Here is a 15490-nt window from a genome sequence, read left to right as displayed (position 1 = left end):
GTTTTATTGGAGGAGGGCCATATCAATGACTGACCTAGAAGAGAGGAAGAAGGGAAAAGGAGAGGAAAGACGAGGGAAGAAGAAAACTAAATACAAAGGCTAGCTCCGCATTTTTCTTGCTTCACTCTTGATACCTTATAATGGACGGGTACCAATAAGAAAATACACAAGAACAAAAATAAATAAACAAAAGAGCCCAACCACGCACAACACGATCAGCATTGGATCGAATTGCACACCGCAATCCTCTCTTCTTTCCTCTTCCGCTGGGATCCGATGGGGACTTGGCCATTCCGGGAGCTTGCTTGTAGCTCGTACAGCTAAAAACCGGGTTGTAACTTTTTTTTCCTGCTCCTCTCCAAACAACGCAAATGCAGAGCAGAGCAGAGAGGGGCCTCACGCTTATGCACGCGACACCAGTTGCAGCAAGCCAAGTGGAAGACGAGGCGTCACCGCTACTGATGTGTGCCTCAGCATCTTTCTCATTGTTCCAGACGGAAGAACTAGTACCTAGACTAGGTTTTGTGGTAAGTTGGTCTAGATCGTTGTCAAGTTTATTAGATTGGTACTTTACGCACAGAGGAATGGAATACTTACTTGTCTGACTGTGCTATGAGTAAAGTAACTTATTCATCATTCTATCAACCTGCGAGAGGGGAAACCTACAGTTACTAGGTTAGTAGGCACCCAAGTTTTACAGATACCATATGCAATACAACTCAGGCCATATCAGACCAGGCCACTTCAGCAGAATTGGATCTCTCTCCATTGTATCGTTACACGATCCAACCATCATGATCCACGATCTATCTGTAGATCCACCCAATGCATGCCACTCCAACCTCGAAGCTCCATTGAAAACCGTTCCGAGCTGCCCAAGCCAGCTCTACCTTACCTTTCCATGTACCACCGTCCTAGCTCTCCTATGTTGATCGAAAGATTACCCACAATCTTCTAAGGCATCCCATCAAGTTTTATTCGAGACTGACTCTGAGGTTTTGGCTTGGTTTTGAGTCGGTATCTCACGAAAAAAAAAAAAAAAAAAAAAAGAACTCAATCCCGTGGGACTAATAACTCCTGTAAGTTATAACCTAGAGGCCTATGTACTGATACCTCGTCTCCCAGACCTTGTCAGATCCTTCATCTTGACTTGCTCCTAGCTACGGAGCAGGACCCATTGATCCATTGCCGACCCCCGTACCCCCGGACCGCTTCCTTGGCTTGTCTCCGAATCGGCCTGAAGCCGAACCGTTCTAAGCCATTCAATCCCTCCCCTCCACTAGAACTGATCACCGTTGCATGAGTGACCGCCATCTGAGAATGGAGATGAGATCCTTTTCCTCGGAACTCAAGGCCTTAGAGTAGGCAAAGTTTACAACAGGATCAAAGAGAAGTCCGAGCTTCTAATCAACATATGCCATCATGAACTTTTCTCATGCCATGAAACAATATCTCGAATTCGTACTTTTACATTGGCTATACGTCAAAACATCATGTTTCAGGATACATGTAAACACAAAGTAATGAGCAATGCGAATGCTATGCTATCATCATGATAAGGCATGAAATATTCAGCAACATGCCCAAAGTTAATGCCTCACTTATATCTGATATGTTCTTCGTCCAGCTGTATTGAGCTTGTCCAAACAACGCTCGCTATGCCTGTCTCTATTGGCCTTGCCGCGCAACGATATGGGGTATAATTATGAATCGCCAAACACAAACGGACATGACAAAAGAAAAAACAATATGCTCAACCATCTTTCACGCTCACACCTCGAAAAAGTAATCCTCGTCAAGACCATCCCGGCTCGGTATCACTCCAGCTCCGGGCTCTGGACCGTCAAATGCTGTGTCCATTCGGACATTCAATAGTCGGATCTTGAGCCCGTACTCGCTCACCAGGTTCACAAGCTTGTTGGTCTCTGCGGTTATGGGCGCTTGGTTCAGTAGCATCAAGAGTCCGTCCAGCCATTCCGAGGCCAGGCTGTGGCTCAGTGGCCACAAAGTAAAGATGGGCTGTTCCTTGCTATCCGTTCCCCTTGCCGCCTCCGTTGGGTTTACGAAACTATAGACGGTGATCTTGGTTGTTGTCTTGGGAGTTGCATCCTTGCCCATCAAATCACTCATGGTGCTCCGGGTGTCTTCATTGGGCGCTGAAACATTGGATACAACAGAACTGATAGTACTGAGATCAACCTTTTCTCCCAACGAATCCAGGCTGGGCGCCGTTACTGTCTTTTCCTCGAAGTCGGCGTAGTGTAGATATCGTCGGTTATGAGAGAGTTTTGCATATCGCCAAGGTGTAGGTGTGAATAGTCTGTGCTTCACTGCGCCATTGTCTCGCTTAGGCGTCGGCTTTGAGAACCAAGATCCTTGTAGAAGGCATCGAATTCGCTGCTCCTTGACGAATTGCAGAGCCTCTTGTTTCAGCTCTTCTCTCACTTGTTGTAGGTGCTGACCCCATGTGCTTTCAAACGACATTTCCAATAGGCCCATTTGCTGCTCCCGTAGTCGCGGTACGTCGTACTCCTGCATCTCTTCTTCCACCTCGGCCACATCCTTGGTCCTTGTAGCTCCTCCGACAACGCAGTCGATCAGAATTCTAACCAGCTCGACCACCTTTTCAAAGTCACCCTGTTCCGCGCCAGTCAGTTTCCAGACACGGAAAAAGGCATACAAGCCGGCGGTGTGCAGCCGAGACCACTGGAGCAATAGGGGTCTGAATAATCTGTCGTGGTCTTTGGCCTCCAATAACTGGTAGCCCCTGACATCATCCAGATCCGTCTTGTCTACGTCAAAGTGGTCGTACAGTATCATCGTCACAGCGAAACTGGCCCTGGCCACGGGGCAGCGTTCAGGTGCAGGCTTCCCTGCCTGTTCGAGCAGCAGCTTCTGAAATCCATCTTCATTCCTGCGGACGTAGTCGGTCAGGTCCATCATACCCAAGAAGCCAGTCATATCGAACTCCTGTGCAGGACTCTCCGTCTCGAATCCCAGTCTCCTCCATTTTTCGGGATTGTGACGCCTGCTGCCCTTCTTTCCTGGAGCCTCGTGCGACTCTTGTCCCGGGGAATGTCCGTTTACGTGAGCTCGCTCCGGTGCACTCGCCAGATGAAGTCCCTTGAGAGCCCTTCGGTGCTCCGGTCGCTCGAGATCAACATCGACTTCGCGCCACTTCCTCAATAGAATTTTGGTTAGCGTTTGAAACTCTAGCATGGGATGCGCCAGGTCCTGAAGCGCAGAACTCTGCATGAGCCTGTGAACCGCCTTGATAAGCCCCAAGTCTTGTAGCCGCTTGATGAACTTGGCCCAATCCTCTCCTGAACCTGCGTTAGCCTTTCCACCATTTGTTGTACTCTCCCCCGATACGGCGTCTCGGATCAGGGCGTTGATCAACATCAGTGCATTGGCACACAGGGCATGATCTGCGCTCTGCAGCTGCTGTATAACCAGCTCGAAGAAGTTCGGGTGCACAGCCACGGCGGGTTTCAGGGCGCGGAAGCCAAAGGTTCCTGGTGTTCGGTTCGCGGCATCACTTTGGTTGGTAGACTGGGAATGACCAACAAGTGCGACCAAGATAGACATGGCTCCTCTGAGGATATTGACAAGAGGGTTTGTAACGATCAATTCGACGACACGCTCGACGAGGTCGCTTGCGGTTGGACCCTCAAAGATATCCCATCCCATATCAACTTCCAGCAATCGGGTAAGACTTTGAAGAGAGTATGCGAGCGTGTTGCCAGCAGATGTCATGATGAGACGACGGAGGACGACTAGACCGCCTGAGGATATGAAAACATCGGCAAATGCTGGATCATTAATCGAGTTTTGCAGTTTAAATACTGCCATCTTGCGCGAAGCATCTTCATCACTCGCCATACGCGCCAGCAGCGCGGGGATGTCTGCTTGATCCATGGTCGAGGTATTGGTCCTTTAGGTAAACAAACAGAGAGAGGGGACAACAAAGACCTTATGATGTTGCTATCACTGCCCGATGATGCATATCAAGAAAAGAAGTGTATATGTTTCATATGTGAATTGGTTGATCAGATTGTACGTCGTATGGTTGAGAGTATAGGAGCAGGAGAGCACCTTGGCTGCGTTTGTGTTGCGTTTCGTCCCCTTAACCAAGGCCCCAAACAAAGACCCTGTCGAAATTAAACCAATTGCCAGAAAATGTTTGGGGAAGCTCTCCACACTAACTTGGACTTTAGCCTCCCGGAGCTTTCAGGAGAGGCTTGCGTCTCAGGCCGATGAGAAGGGTATTGAATGAACCCTGTCAGAAGAATGGCGCTAGCTTTTAGTCAGATGTTTGATCTGTGGCGAGGAGGCTTATCAAGCCACAGAACGGAAGGCTGGAGTCTTCCATCGCACGTGAGAAGGTACGTATCTCGACAAGCATCTTCGACGCCTGCAATTGATTTCCATATTCGACCTCAAATCCTTCTTCAAGTCTTCATCAACTTGCTGTCGCCTCATTAGTCTACTGTCCACCAGAACCGCAACAATGGCCAATTTTCTTGCCTCAATCTTCGGTACAGAGCTTGACAAGGTCAACTGCTCTTTCTACTTCGTAAGTCCCTGAAACGCGTCTCAGTCGCAAGTCCAAGATTATTGACTCTGTCCGCGCTTACGTAGAAAATCGGTGCTTGTCGTCATGGCGATCGCTGCTCGCGAAAACACGTCAAGCCTTCCTACAGTCAGACGATCCTGATGCCCAACCTCTATCAGAATCCGGCGTACGATCCCAAAAACCGAATGAATCCTTCCCAACTACAGAATCACTTCGACGCCTTCTACGAGGATATCTGGTGTGAGCTTTGCAAATACGGCGAACTGGAGGAGCTTGTTGTTTGTGACAACAACAATGATCGTAAGTCGTTCTCTTTCCCAGATTCTCTATAGTTTTCAAATGCTAACTTCGAATAGACTTGATCGGCAACGTCTACGCCCGCTTCAAGTACGAAGAGTCAGCCCAGAAGGCTTGCGATGAGCTTAACAGTCGATGGTATGCTGCGCGCCCGATATACTGCGAATTAAGTCCTGTTACCGACTTCCGCGAGGCTTGTTGCCGACTTAACTCTGGAGAAGGTTGTGTTCGAGGAGGCTTCTGCAACTTCATCCACCGAAAGAACCCTAGCGAAGAACTCGATCGCGATCTGACTCTAAGCACAAAGAAGTGGCTAAAGGAGCGTGGTCGCGATGAGAAGAGCGCGTCTCGCTCACCTACACCTGAACCCACAAGACGTCGCTACTAGCGGCTTGTATACTGGTACTGAGTGGTGAAGGGCCTTCGATGGGAAGAAATGCAATACGGATGGCACGGTCACGGCGTTATAGGGGCTGGGGTTTTGTTCTAATAGTTGTTATGTAAGGATTCTTGGGCGATTCAACCATTATGGATACCCCTCCTTTCATCAAATATATCTCAAAAAGAATATTGCAGTAGTCACCTGGCGGAGGCCGGTGTTGAAACCCTTCTGACTCATTGTAAACCCACGGAGAATGCAAATACCCGTGTATAACTAATCCCGATGCGCGCCGATGTTGATGTAGCCTGCCTGTCCCCTGCTTCCGTCTTAGTCCAACTGTTCTAAGGCAAAGTCAGTCCTCACTGCCCGCTTCCCATATCTAAGAGATAATTGATATTCATTTCTTCATTGCGTTTTATTGTTGTGTGGCAGACGGTAAGTCCTTTTTCAGATCGTTTGTGAAGTCAATCAGCGGTCCGTCGGCTTTCTTTCCTGTGGAGCTGAGCAAGCCTTGGATCTCAGATTGCTTTGTTGCTTGTTCAGCAGCGGGTGTCTGATCCGGCTTAGCAGGCGGAGGCATCTCGTCAAAGTTGATGAGGTTATCATCGATGTGGTTCTCTACCGGTTGAGCTGATGCTGTTTGAGCAGGCTTAGCAGAAGGGCTGTGTGGGGGAATGACGTTTCGTTGGTTCGACTTTTGTCCTTTGACGATGGGATAGATTGCCATAATTTGCTCAGCTTGCTTCTCGGGCGTCGCAGCATGATCACTTGATACAAGTTAGTGAAATGCCAACTACGTAAGTTTGCCAGCACTTACATATTGGCGTTAATGACCCATTCCAGATCTTCTTCGCCTTCTTCCAGTCCACCGGGACCACCTTGTACTCTCCTGAAAAGTCGTGGGTGCCACTCGATGTTTTCCTGTGCTCGTTGGGCAGCTTCCTCACGTTGTCGATCTTCAATCTTGGTCTTCTCGTCTGTGGCAAGTTCATGGTTGCGGTCCTTGACAGCTCTAGCCGTCTTGTCCCACAGTCGCTGAGACTCTCGTTCCTCTTGCTCCTCGATTGGTCGAACAGTTGGTGGTGAGGGCTTTGATCTCAGAGCGTTGAAGAACATCTCTCGGTGACCAGTCTAATCATATCAGCTAAAAATGAGCCTGTGTTGTAAATAGGTGTACCAACCGTCATGTTTTTGATGTACATCTCCTCACTCCAGAGGCCAGAGAGCTCAAACAAGACCTCGCCAGTGCTCTCCCTCTTGATCACTCCGCCAATGGCATTATAAGTACCACCGACCCAGCCTTTTGTTTTGAAGTCGACATCAGCAACCAGGTCGAGTTCAGGGCATCGGACAAAGCTATGATCGCCAAGCTCGTACTTCATTTTGCCGAACAGAATGCCTCGGGCATACATGTTGGGTTGGGTGAGAATACTGCATCCTGTTAGAGTATATACAAGGAAATATGCACTGCAGAACCACATAGCCATGCAAGGGTTGAGTGCGTTGGGTCAACATACTATTGCTCTCCCTTTGCAGGGTCCTTTCCGCGGTTTAGCAAACTCAGAAATGCAATACCTTCCATCAGACTGGCGGCAGAATTTCCCAGGAAACGACTCCGAGGCTTGAGAGTTCCGTCAATACGAATGTGGTGGTCTGGAGCCATGTAGAAGTAACTCGACTTGGGTGGGTGGTGAGAAGTCTGTTCAGAGATGTAATATGCGCGCTTTCCATCCTCAAAGTCCCAGTAACAAGTGAAGATCTCACCCAGAATAGGGTTTAGGGGTTTCTTGACGCCTCTACAGATTGTCAGTAACCGACGCATCGACATCAACAACAAGCACAAACTCACGGAGGACGAATATGCCAACCACTGAGGTAAAACTTGACTACGGATACGAAGCGCTCGACGGGGTCGTCTATGGATGGAATCTGAAGGAGCATTTCGGGGTGGCACATGAAACTGCAGCCAACAAGTTAACCTCTGGTTTTCATGACTTAGACAGGGGAATTCACTTCGTGATGCGCTCGAGCATACTGCGGGGTTCGAGAATAAAGGTGGGAAGAACGACACGACTCAGATCGGCCCCGGGTCGCAGTTGGGAGATAATATGGGAGAGGACTTGAATACATCACGAGAGTCAGTCCAAGGTCGAAAGGCTGAGGCAGTCGGTTTGAGTCGCGATCGCACCGTTACTGCGAATGTCGACGCAACCTGCAACGAAGGAGGGGCTCACCATTGCCCTGATCGGGCTCCATCACTAGGGTGTCATCCTCAGCGTCGGGACCACGAGGGTCATCGGTAGAGGAGCGAGTGCCTGCAGGTTGCGAGAACCAGTTTGTCAACATAGCGACTCTTCAGCGGCCAAGAAGAAAAAAAGAATTTTTTTTTTCCAAAGAAAAATATAAGGGATTTTGGAGGGGTGCAGATTTGGGAGGGGTAGAACAGAACTCGATCGATAACTATAAGGTCAGGGATAGGGACAGGGACGGAGGATTCGGATTTGCTGAGTGGGGATTCAATGTGAAAGGATGTGGGTGAGTGAGCGCTTGAACCGAATAGAGAACAGAACAGAACAGAGGGGGGCCGCCCTTCACTAGAGCTCCAAGCTACCAAGACCTATGCCGGTACTGCAGCCTCTAGGTGACGTCTTGAACAAGGGAGACACCAAAGCAAATTCAGTGTAGCAGGCGGAAGATTCCACGGGGTCGATTGCGCATTGAAGTCGTCACAAGAGGTTCCGATTCTTTATAAGACGAGAAAGAGGACAGGCAAACTCACTCGCGGTGCTGCCGGTCCTGCGGCGTCCATGAGAGACAAGACCCATGACCATTGTTTCTTGCTGCTAGAGGCTGCTGCCTAGGTACGTTGGTTTGCGAACGATTTCGTTTGCTGAGGCTCTCGAAGAATGTCGGTATGGGAATCAGCCAGATGAACGTACGGGACCACAGTCCTTTAGAGGCGCAGTTCGAGCTTTGTTGGGCTGGGTGCGGGGGCCTTTGTATGATGTAGGTAGACAGGTAGTCACAACGGTAAGAGAGCTCGAGCTCAAGTGGAGCTTGAGAAATAGCGATATCGTTTGTGAGCGGTGGTTCAGCGGAGGTGACGAAGTGAGAATAATTGCTATGGATTATAAAGCCGAGTTGAGCGTGGTGGTATTGGATTGGGTGGAGAGAAAAAGATATTAAGAAACGACGAGGCAATCAGTCACCAAAGATTAGGTACCTGGGTAGGTAGGGAGAGAAGAGGTTAATAGAGCTATGGCAATGACGGAACGGATGGCCCGGTGTTGACAAAAACGGTCTTGAAATGACCAAAGTGACGCCAGGGGAGGATGGGTACTGGAACGATCCCGTTTTTGAACACCTTCCAAGGCAGATTAACATCAGGTAAGTAGTGGAGGTAGTGATGGGAAGTGGCAACAACCATCTGAGCAGGCATAAGACTAGGTACCTACCTATGTAATCAAGATCCAATCATTTCCATGAAACAATCCAGCAGATCTGCCCCGCGATGGAGAAGGATTGTCTTTGCGTTGACCAGGAAGTGGGGGCTGATGTCTGCCCTGACTGCCAAGGAATAACCCTGAAGAGTGAACATGTCCCAAATGGAATCTGTCATGAGGTCTTTGTGTTTGTATAATTCCCTGCCCGTGGAAATATCTACTTCTGCAGGAGTCAATATGGTTATTTCCCTCTAAACTAGTGCCTGTCATAAAGACTGTAGCACTTTGAGTTGATGAATATTCTGGTGTCACAAGCTGAAGCTCACTGGAGCTAACAGGGAGCTTAGCTTGAACTACGTCAGAGCCATGAGCTCACACACACCGACGATTCCAGCCAGCGGGAACTTCACTCAATCGAATCAGTGCTGACTGTACCAAGGGAATGATATCATCCACACTGCACTGGAGGGAGATCTAACAAGTACCTACCGACCCAAAGAAGGAGTAGCTTTTTTCAGAATGTCCGTTGAAGGGTCACTCGTAGATTATAGATAATCAGCACACACACCGTATAAATGGGTGAGCGATTAAATATAGCCAAATGGATGGCTGCCATCTCACATGTCAAGAATAAATATGTATAAACGAATCCAATTAACAGCCTGGTGCTCCAAGCTACCTTACCTTGCTTATCCTCGTATTGTCACGACACGAAACGCTTGACCCAATCACGACGGTAGCTATCAAGCTTCGGCCCCACTCGGCCCGGGTCCCTCTAGACCCTTTCTTCTAAGGCTGAGGCTCCTCTGGGCTTAGGCGAATGCAGTAAAGGCTTCCTAACGGTGCAGCAGAATTCGTCGTTAAGAGTATTTTAATATTGTTGTCTCTAGCGACTGACTGCTTGCATACCCTGTCCATAAGAGTACCTATAACCTGCTCTTGGTTGTTCTATTTCCTTATACCATCCAAGCCCTAATGGACGATACATCTACTCGTAGGGTGGTCTATCTACCTCTGGTTCTCACTCCCTCTCCTCTTGGTATTCAATGATATGATAGAACATTCCCACATAAAAAAAAAAAATAGAAAAAAAGTAATGTGGCTTGCTTCAGGTGACGATTAGCCGAGGCCGGCACTTCCGACCAAATCAAACTGAGGTATTATCGTGTTCGAGCCGACCCATGAATCATTCCAGATTGCTTGGGGCTTTATCTCGAATATAGCCCATATACAAGTCCAACTCCTTTCGTTCTCGCGATTTCGGCTTCTCGATGTCTCCGTCGTCCGGGAGTACCGGTCTAATTCGACCTGTTGCTCTAGCTGTTCCATCGGGTACGGGTTTCGGACTCTTGTGGTACCCCGGACCTCCGATTCGTCTTCCTGGCGGCAATCGAGTTGTCGCGGTATCCCTTACTCATTGGCAGTTCCGTCCTGGGTATAAAGAATCTCATCTCGGCCTTTTGTTCGGTTTCAAAGACGCATGCGTCTTACTGCCATGCTACTGCTCTTCGGTGACGGTTCATTTCTTTTTTGAACCTTTAATTGGTGCCGGTAAGCACTGTGCCAGCGCGTCTCGGTCTGTTCATTGTCAGCATTGTCTAAGTTATTGTTCACTATATTCACTCACCTGACTCGTTCTCAAACAAAATTGAAATATCATCGTGCTCGCCTGGTAAATCTGGGAGGTCGAGGCAGACAAATGCCATATCGTCGTAGTCACCGTCTTTGTCTGCTGGTAGTCGTGGTAGAGGGAACTTGGCGTCAACAAACTTGATACCACACTTGTTACTTCGCTGTACACTCTCATAAACGTCGGTTCCCTTCAAGAGGAAGTTCATGCAGTGTCCGTGATGGAAGTCTTCAAAGAAGGCCAGCAGCTGTAACTGCTTGTCTTCCTGTCGTATAACCTGGATTCGGGTGTATCCTGCTTCCCATTTTTTATGAATTGGTACAACCATACGACGTCGCTGGATGGCAAATGTGACTGCAAGGGCATCGAAGATCACCTCGAAACCCGTCATTGCATATTGGAAATCGTGCAGGTCCTTCAAGTTATTGAACTCGAACGTTCGAATCGTTTGATTGTGTCTCAGCAGCTGCAATGCATCAGACATGTTCCTGGGAAGCTCTTTGGGCACCTGCGCCTCAGAGACCGAGATAGTCATGTCTTTTTGTGGTTGCCGAAGAACTCGAAAGACTTTAGCGTTGCTCACTTCCAGCCTAACACGTAACTCCCCGGGTGCCACATTGATGCGATCAGCAACATTACCATTCTGATAGTCTATTACAACTTTGAGGTGATCGGCCAAGACTGTTGGGGGCATTTCTCCGCCATACTCATCATTGACCACTCTCACGGCCTTCCAAGGCATACGACTGAATGGAGCCATACCCAAGGGCTCACGGAGACTTTGAGCCACAGAGAAGTTCTTGAGTGGCACGTCTGAGTAAATCTTCTCGTCATGGTCCAGAGCAGTTCCGGTAAGAATCGAGTGAAACTTGATTCTTGCCTTGTCATCACTAAACACCATCACCATGCGACCCTTGGATTTGCCATTCTCATACTTGATAGCCAAAGACGGAGCATCGCCATCACCGCGAAAGAACCCGAACTGGACAGGCTGAGCTGGGGAATACACATGTTGAACACCACTCAGTGTCCTTGTCTTTGGTCCAGTCACCACAGCGATTCGGAAACCGAGATGCCATGTACGAGTAGCTGCAGGGCCGTTCTCCTTGTAAAGCTTCTCAAAAAGCGAGATCTCACAATATGGTGTTGGCTCTTTGGGGAATTGACGATAGTTGGGGTCTGCATCCATAACCTGGAACGACCGCAATGTTGACCTGAATACCATGCTCTCATCACTTCGTGGATAAAGGGAGTTGTTGACCTTGCTTCCAAAATCGTACATGTTCCACAGTGTTCTGAAGTCTTGCTGAACAAGTTGAATGGTCAACATGAAGCCACGTCGTAATCGAATGTCGACAGTGCATGTTTCCTTTCGCCATCGCACATCGTCCCAGATTGGACCAACGTTCTTGTTCTCTTGAATGACAAGCTGTACGTGGCCGTTCTGACTGGCGAGGATGAAAACAAGCCCGGTAGACTTCTGCGGACGAACCATGGAGAGCAAACACGGAAAATAGAGTTTTTGGTCTTCGTGGCCTTGTTCCATAAGATAGGCATCAGCTGGCACTCTGCCATAGTTGAAGTTATCGGTAGTATCGCCCACGGGGAGAGAATCAAGAAGCCTCAACTTAGACATCGGGCTTGTCATCGCTGTGAGACCCGAAGCCCAGTTGCCAGAAAGAAGAGCAATCATATCTTGGCTCAGAGGTGGGTACTCAACCCATATCGACTTGTCTATGCTCTGTGGTAAAAATGCATCTTCAGGAGGCAAGAAGCCGTTACGTTTCATAGACATTGCCAGCTTCTTAAGCGATGAGACCAGACTCGTGCTAACGTCGTCGACTTCGGCGTCAATTTCAATCCCCTGCGCTTGTGCAATTTCTGGAATTACGAGCTCGCAAAGCCAGAATGCTTTGGCCAAATTAGCATATGCCTGCTGGCGATCCCTGTCGTTTTGCATCTGGCCCTGAGGAGAATTGGGCCTTTCCCTGATTGCGACCTCCAAACCCATGCGACCTTTGAGAAACCACCATAGTGCGCCACGGCCAAATTCAATCAATGAACAGGTCGACAGAGGCTTCACAGATTCTGCATGGAGGCGGAAGAGCTCAAAAAGATGGCTTGTCCTGGAGGTGAATGTCTCAAGGGCTTGCTCAGCAGCTGCAGAAGTACCATCAGCGACTCTTACAGACAATGCTCTAGAAGCCATCATGGGAGGAGCACGCTGCGGTGCGATGCTCGGTTGCCTTGACAATTGGTTGACTTCTGAGGTTGGAGTAGAGGTTGCAGAAACCGCAGTGGGAGCTGGGGCCTGAGCCCCAGACGGGGACCCAGATAAGCTAGGAGCAGAGGCTGGAACTGCAGCTGGGGGCGCGGGAGGAGAATACGAGGATGAGTTGGAATGGAGAGAAGCTGCAGGGCTGTACTCGAGGCTCGGTTTCGAGACTTGAGCTTCGGGAGATGGAGGCCCTCGTCTTCGTGATTCAATTGGAGAAGACGAAAGAGGCGTGGCGGAATGGGGGTCGTCCCAATTGTGTGAGGATGCAGAGGTGGCACTGGCTACCCGAGCAGCTTCGGCAAAGGCTCTGCCTTCTGCCTCTCGCTGCTGCGCAGAATGAATCTCGATATATGACCTCCTATTCTCATCTTGTCTTGCTGCTGGGCCCAAAAACCTCGCGCCTATTGGTCTTCCTGGGCTAAGTGAGTGCTGCTGCGCAGATACAGGTGAGACCAGCTCGTCTGATTTAGAATTACGGTCAAGTCCAGCCTCAGACTCTTCGTCGGAATCGGGTGTGTAAATTGACGAGAAGCCTGTTTGGGTTCGAGACAAAGGCTTTGGTCGGAAATCGTCTACGGGTGAGCCTGAAGCAGCTGAATCAGGAGGAGGGGGTCGTCCTGGCGGCATTGGGGCTCTACGATGAGCCGGAGGTTGTGGTGGTTGTGATGATTGCGGTTGTTGCGGTTGTTGCTTGGGACGGGCCACTTTGCGCTTCGAGATCTCTTGAGTAGGTATCTCGGACTCATCACCTCCTTCGCCAATTATTTCGGGAGCAGTATCATCAAACCTCACCGTCAGACCTTTCTTGTTGGGCCGTGGGCTTCGTCTCGGTGACTTTGTAGTATCAGGTCGACCTGCGACGAGAGGACGGTTTTGCTGGGCTGCATGATTAAGTCCTAAAGCTTGAGGATAACGAGAGATTGATGTGGTATCGAGCTTGGCCAGCTTTGGAAGCGACGACGGCGGGGGAGGCGGGGGAGGGTTTGTGATTGTTAGATTGTCTGAGGAGCTGTGGAGGAATGATTCGACATTGGCAGCGGACCGCGCTTCTTCGCCTTTGCGGTCTTTGGCACCAAACAGCTTGCCCATAAGGCGGTCTCTCCTCGAAGATCGCCCATCAGGGACCTGGATGGTAGGTATGTCGTTCTCCATGGGGGATATAATATGGAAGGGAAGCGAAAGGTTCAGCACACCGACATTGACCCAAAGAGGAGGAACTGAGAGTTGAGGATAGTAAGCACAGAACGCCTATGTCTTTGCAGGAACGGAGAGACGTGGTTCCTGGTCGCTGTCACCTCTGCTGGAACGATTACAGGACGGTACCGGAGCAGTAGAGATAGTGGAGTCGTCCAATGAGGCAGGCTTGTTTCTGGCGACACGAGGATCAACTGTCGGACATGTGGGGATGTAGGCGGGCGGTTGTATGTGGCGCTTGACGGTCGGCCAAAGCTCAAAGGAGGATGGGCGGTATCGTTGATGAGTTCTTTGTGGCGAGTCTGACAAAGGGGTCGTCGAGAGTTAGGGGATATCTGCGATAAGCAATCGTGGGCGGAGTTGAGGTGCAAGTGAGCTAAGGTAAGGTACCTAGCTGTTGGCAATGGCGGATGGTGTATGGCGGGGAAGATGGAGGTGAGGCGTCGTGTGCTGGTTTGATGCTGGCCTCCAGATCGAACAAGAACCGAGAATATTAGGGGGGGAAGAAAGAAAAAGGAAGTGCACCAGATTCGTAAACAGATCAGACACGCAATGGCCAATCCAATCTTTGTATGTGTGTGTATGTACAACCACCCTCTGGGCTCGAATGTTACAGCAGAATGTTGGGCAGACGGGAGAACACCCTCAGCCCAGGATGAGACCGTGTGTACCTACTGCGTTTGCGCTGCGCTATTCTACGCTACGCTACGACTGAAGTCAAGTGCACAGGCAATTCTCCTTTGTCGCCAGGGCACCAACTCAGGCTCCAGTTGCGGGCAGGGGAGAGCACCAGCAGGGATGGGCTGTACAAGGATGAATGGTAGAGGGAGAATGTGCCAAGAAAGGGTCTTTTTTTCCCTTCCTACCTTATTTCCTCGTACTTGGTATGGCGAGCGGCTCCTCGGTTGTATAGGACGAATTGCATATAAAGAAGTGGATGAGAAAGCGATGGGCTGATTGGATCCAGCTGAATACCTTTGTACTTGAATACAGATAGTCGATATGGAAGACAGTAAGGGGAGTAGGCTCTTACAGTGCCGACTCAACACCAAATATTAAAGACAAAGTACTGTAGAGGATGGAACAGATCAGAGGGGAAATAGAAAGATGAGGTCAGAAAAGAGAGGGGAGGTGAATTTGTGACAGGCCGGGTATGTGTGCCTGACTTACTGAAGTCCCCATGAGCGATGATCCAGGGGAGTTTCAGAGTCACAGGGATCAACATCAAAGGGCAGCAAGTGAGTGGTCCCTGGTTGGGCCCGGCCAAGTCAAGACCAAGTTACCTGGCATCAGCCAAATCAAGATTTACAGCGAACATTCATCAACACGACAATTGCGGTACACGAGTTATTTAACGCGCCTCGCAAACGTAAAGTCTGGAGATCGCCAACGTTGGGCTAATAGGTAGGTACTAGGTATATATAGACTGTCGAGGTATTCTCTCTCCAATGCTGTAGGGCAAGATACTTCGATAGTGTCAGCTCCGGTCAATCTTTGCCGTGTACTCCGTACCGCATGATGAACGAGATCTTACAATGACGAAGCTTTGGGCACATCGATATACTAGTAACATACGAATAATGGCTCTCGCCATAAATTACCTTGCCAGACCACCTGGCTCCCCCTTCAGAGCCATCATGCTATCATCCTGGATGCTGGAGATTGTGAAGGTGCAGAACGAGACCCTTAA

At 49.5% G+C, this 15490-nt stretch overlaps 4 protein-coding genes across 8 annotated transcripts; 1 reads left to right on the top strand and 3 right to left on the bottom strand.

Moving 5' to 3' along the window:
* Positions 1-1041: 1041 nt before the first annotated feature.
* On the bottom strand, positions 1042-4303 carry FOXG_01967 (uncharacterized protein). The gene has a single exon (XM_018379133.1). The coding sequence runs from the start codon at positions 3916-3918 to the stop codon at positions 1771-1773; it is 2148 nt and encodes a 715-aa protein (XP_018235150.1). The 5' UTR covers positions 3919-4303; the 3' UTR covers positions 1042-1770.
* Positions 4304-4412: 109 nt separating this feature from the next.
* FOXG_01966 (splicing factor U2AF 23 kDa subunit) lies at positions 4413-6095 on the top strand. The gene is made up of 3 exons (XM_018379132.1): positions 4413-4576; positions 4642-4876; positions 4933-6095. The coding sequence occupies exons 1-3, from the start codon at positions 4511-4513 to the stop codon at positions 5259-5261; spliced, it is 630 nt and encodes a 209-aa protein (XP_018235149.1). The 5' UTR covers positions 4413-4510; the 3' UTR covers positions 5262-6095.
* Positions 5042-9238, bottom strand: FOXG_01965 (uncharacterized protein). Of its 5 annotated transcripts, none has more exons than XM_018379129.1 (9): positions 9188-9230; positions 8711-9102; positions 7490-8619; positions 7269-7374; positions 7105-7215; positions 6773-7051; positions 6437-6686; positions 6073-6386; positions 5042-6022 (listed from the first exon to the last, which is right to left on the bottom strand). In XM_018379129.1, the coding sequence occupies exons 3-9, from the start codon at positions 7599-7601 to the stop codon at positions 5671-5673; spliced, it is 1524 nt and encodes a 507-aa protein (XP_018235146.1). In that variant the 5' UTR covers positions 7602-8619; positions 8711-9102; positions 9188-9230; the 3' UTR covers positions 5042-5670. The 5 variants fall into 5 exon arrangements, with proteins under 5 accessions (XP_018235146.1, XP_018235144.1, XP_018235145.1 ...); XM_018379127.1 differs by having other exon boundaries at positions 5286-6022; positions 7490-7570; positions 8035-8619; positions 8711-9238; XM_018379130.1 differs by lacking the exon at positions 5042-6022 and having other exon boundaries at positions 6030-6386; positions 7490-7570; positions 8035-8619.
* Positions 9239-9392: 154 nt separating this feature from the next.
* FOXG_01964 (uncharacterized protein) lies at positions 9393-14993 on the bottom strand. Its single transcript, XM_018379126.1, has 2 exons — positions 10326-14993; positions 9393-10276 (listed from the first exon to the last, which is right to left on the bottom strand). Exons 1-2 carry the CDS (start codon positions 13756-13758, stop codon positions 10218-10220), a joined length of 3492 nt encoding a protein of 1163 aa, XP_018235143.1. The 5' UTR covers positions 13759-14993; the 3' UTR covers positions 9393-10217.
* Between the last annotated feature and the right edge of the window lie 497 nt (positions 14994-15490).

This window comes from Fusarium oxysporum, chromosome 5, assembly GCF_000149955.1.
Source record: "Fusarium oxysporum f. sp. lycopersici 4287 chromosome 5, whole genome shotgun sequence".
Classification (NCBI taxonomy): Eukaryota; Fungi; Ascomycota; class Sordariomycetes; order Hypocreales; family Nectriaceae; genus Fusarium; species Fusarium oxysporum.
The sequence above is the reverse complement of the archived record's forward strand: the minus strand, read 5'-3'. Positions and strand labels throughout refer to the sequence as shown.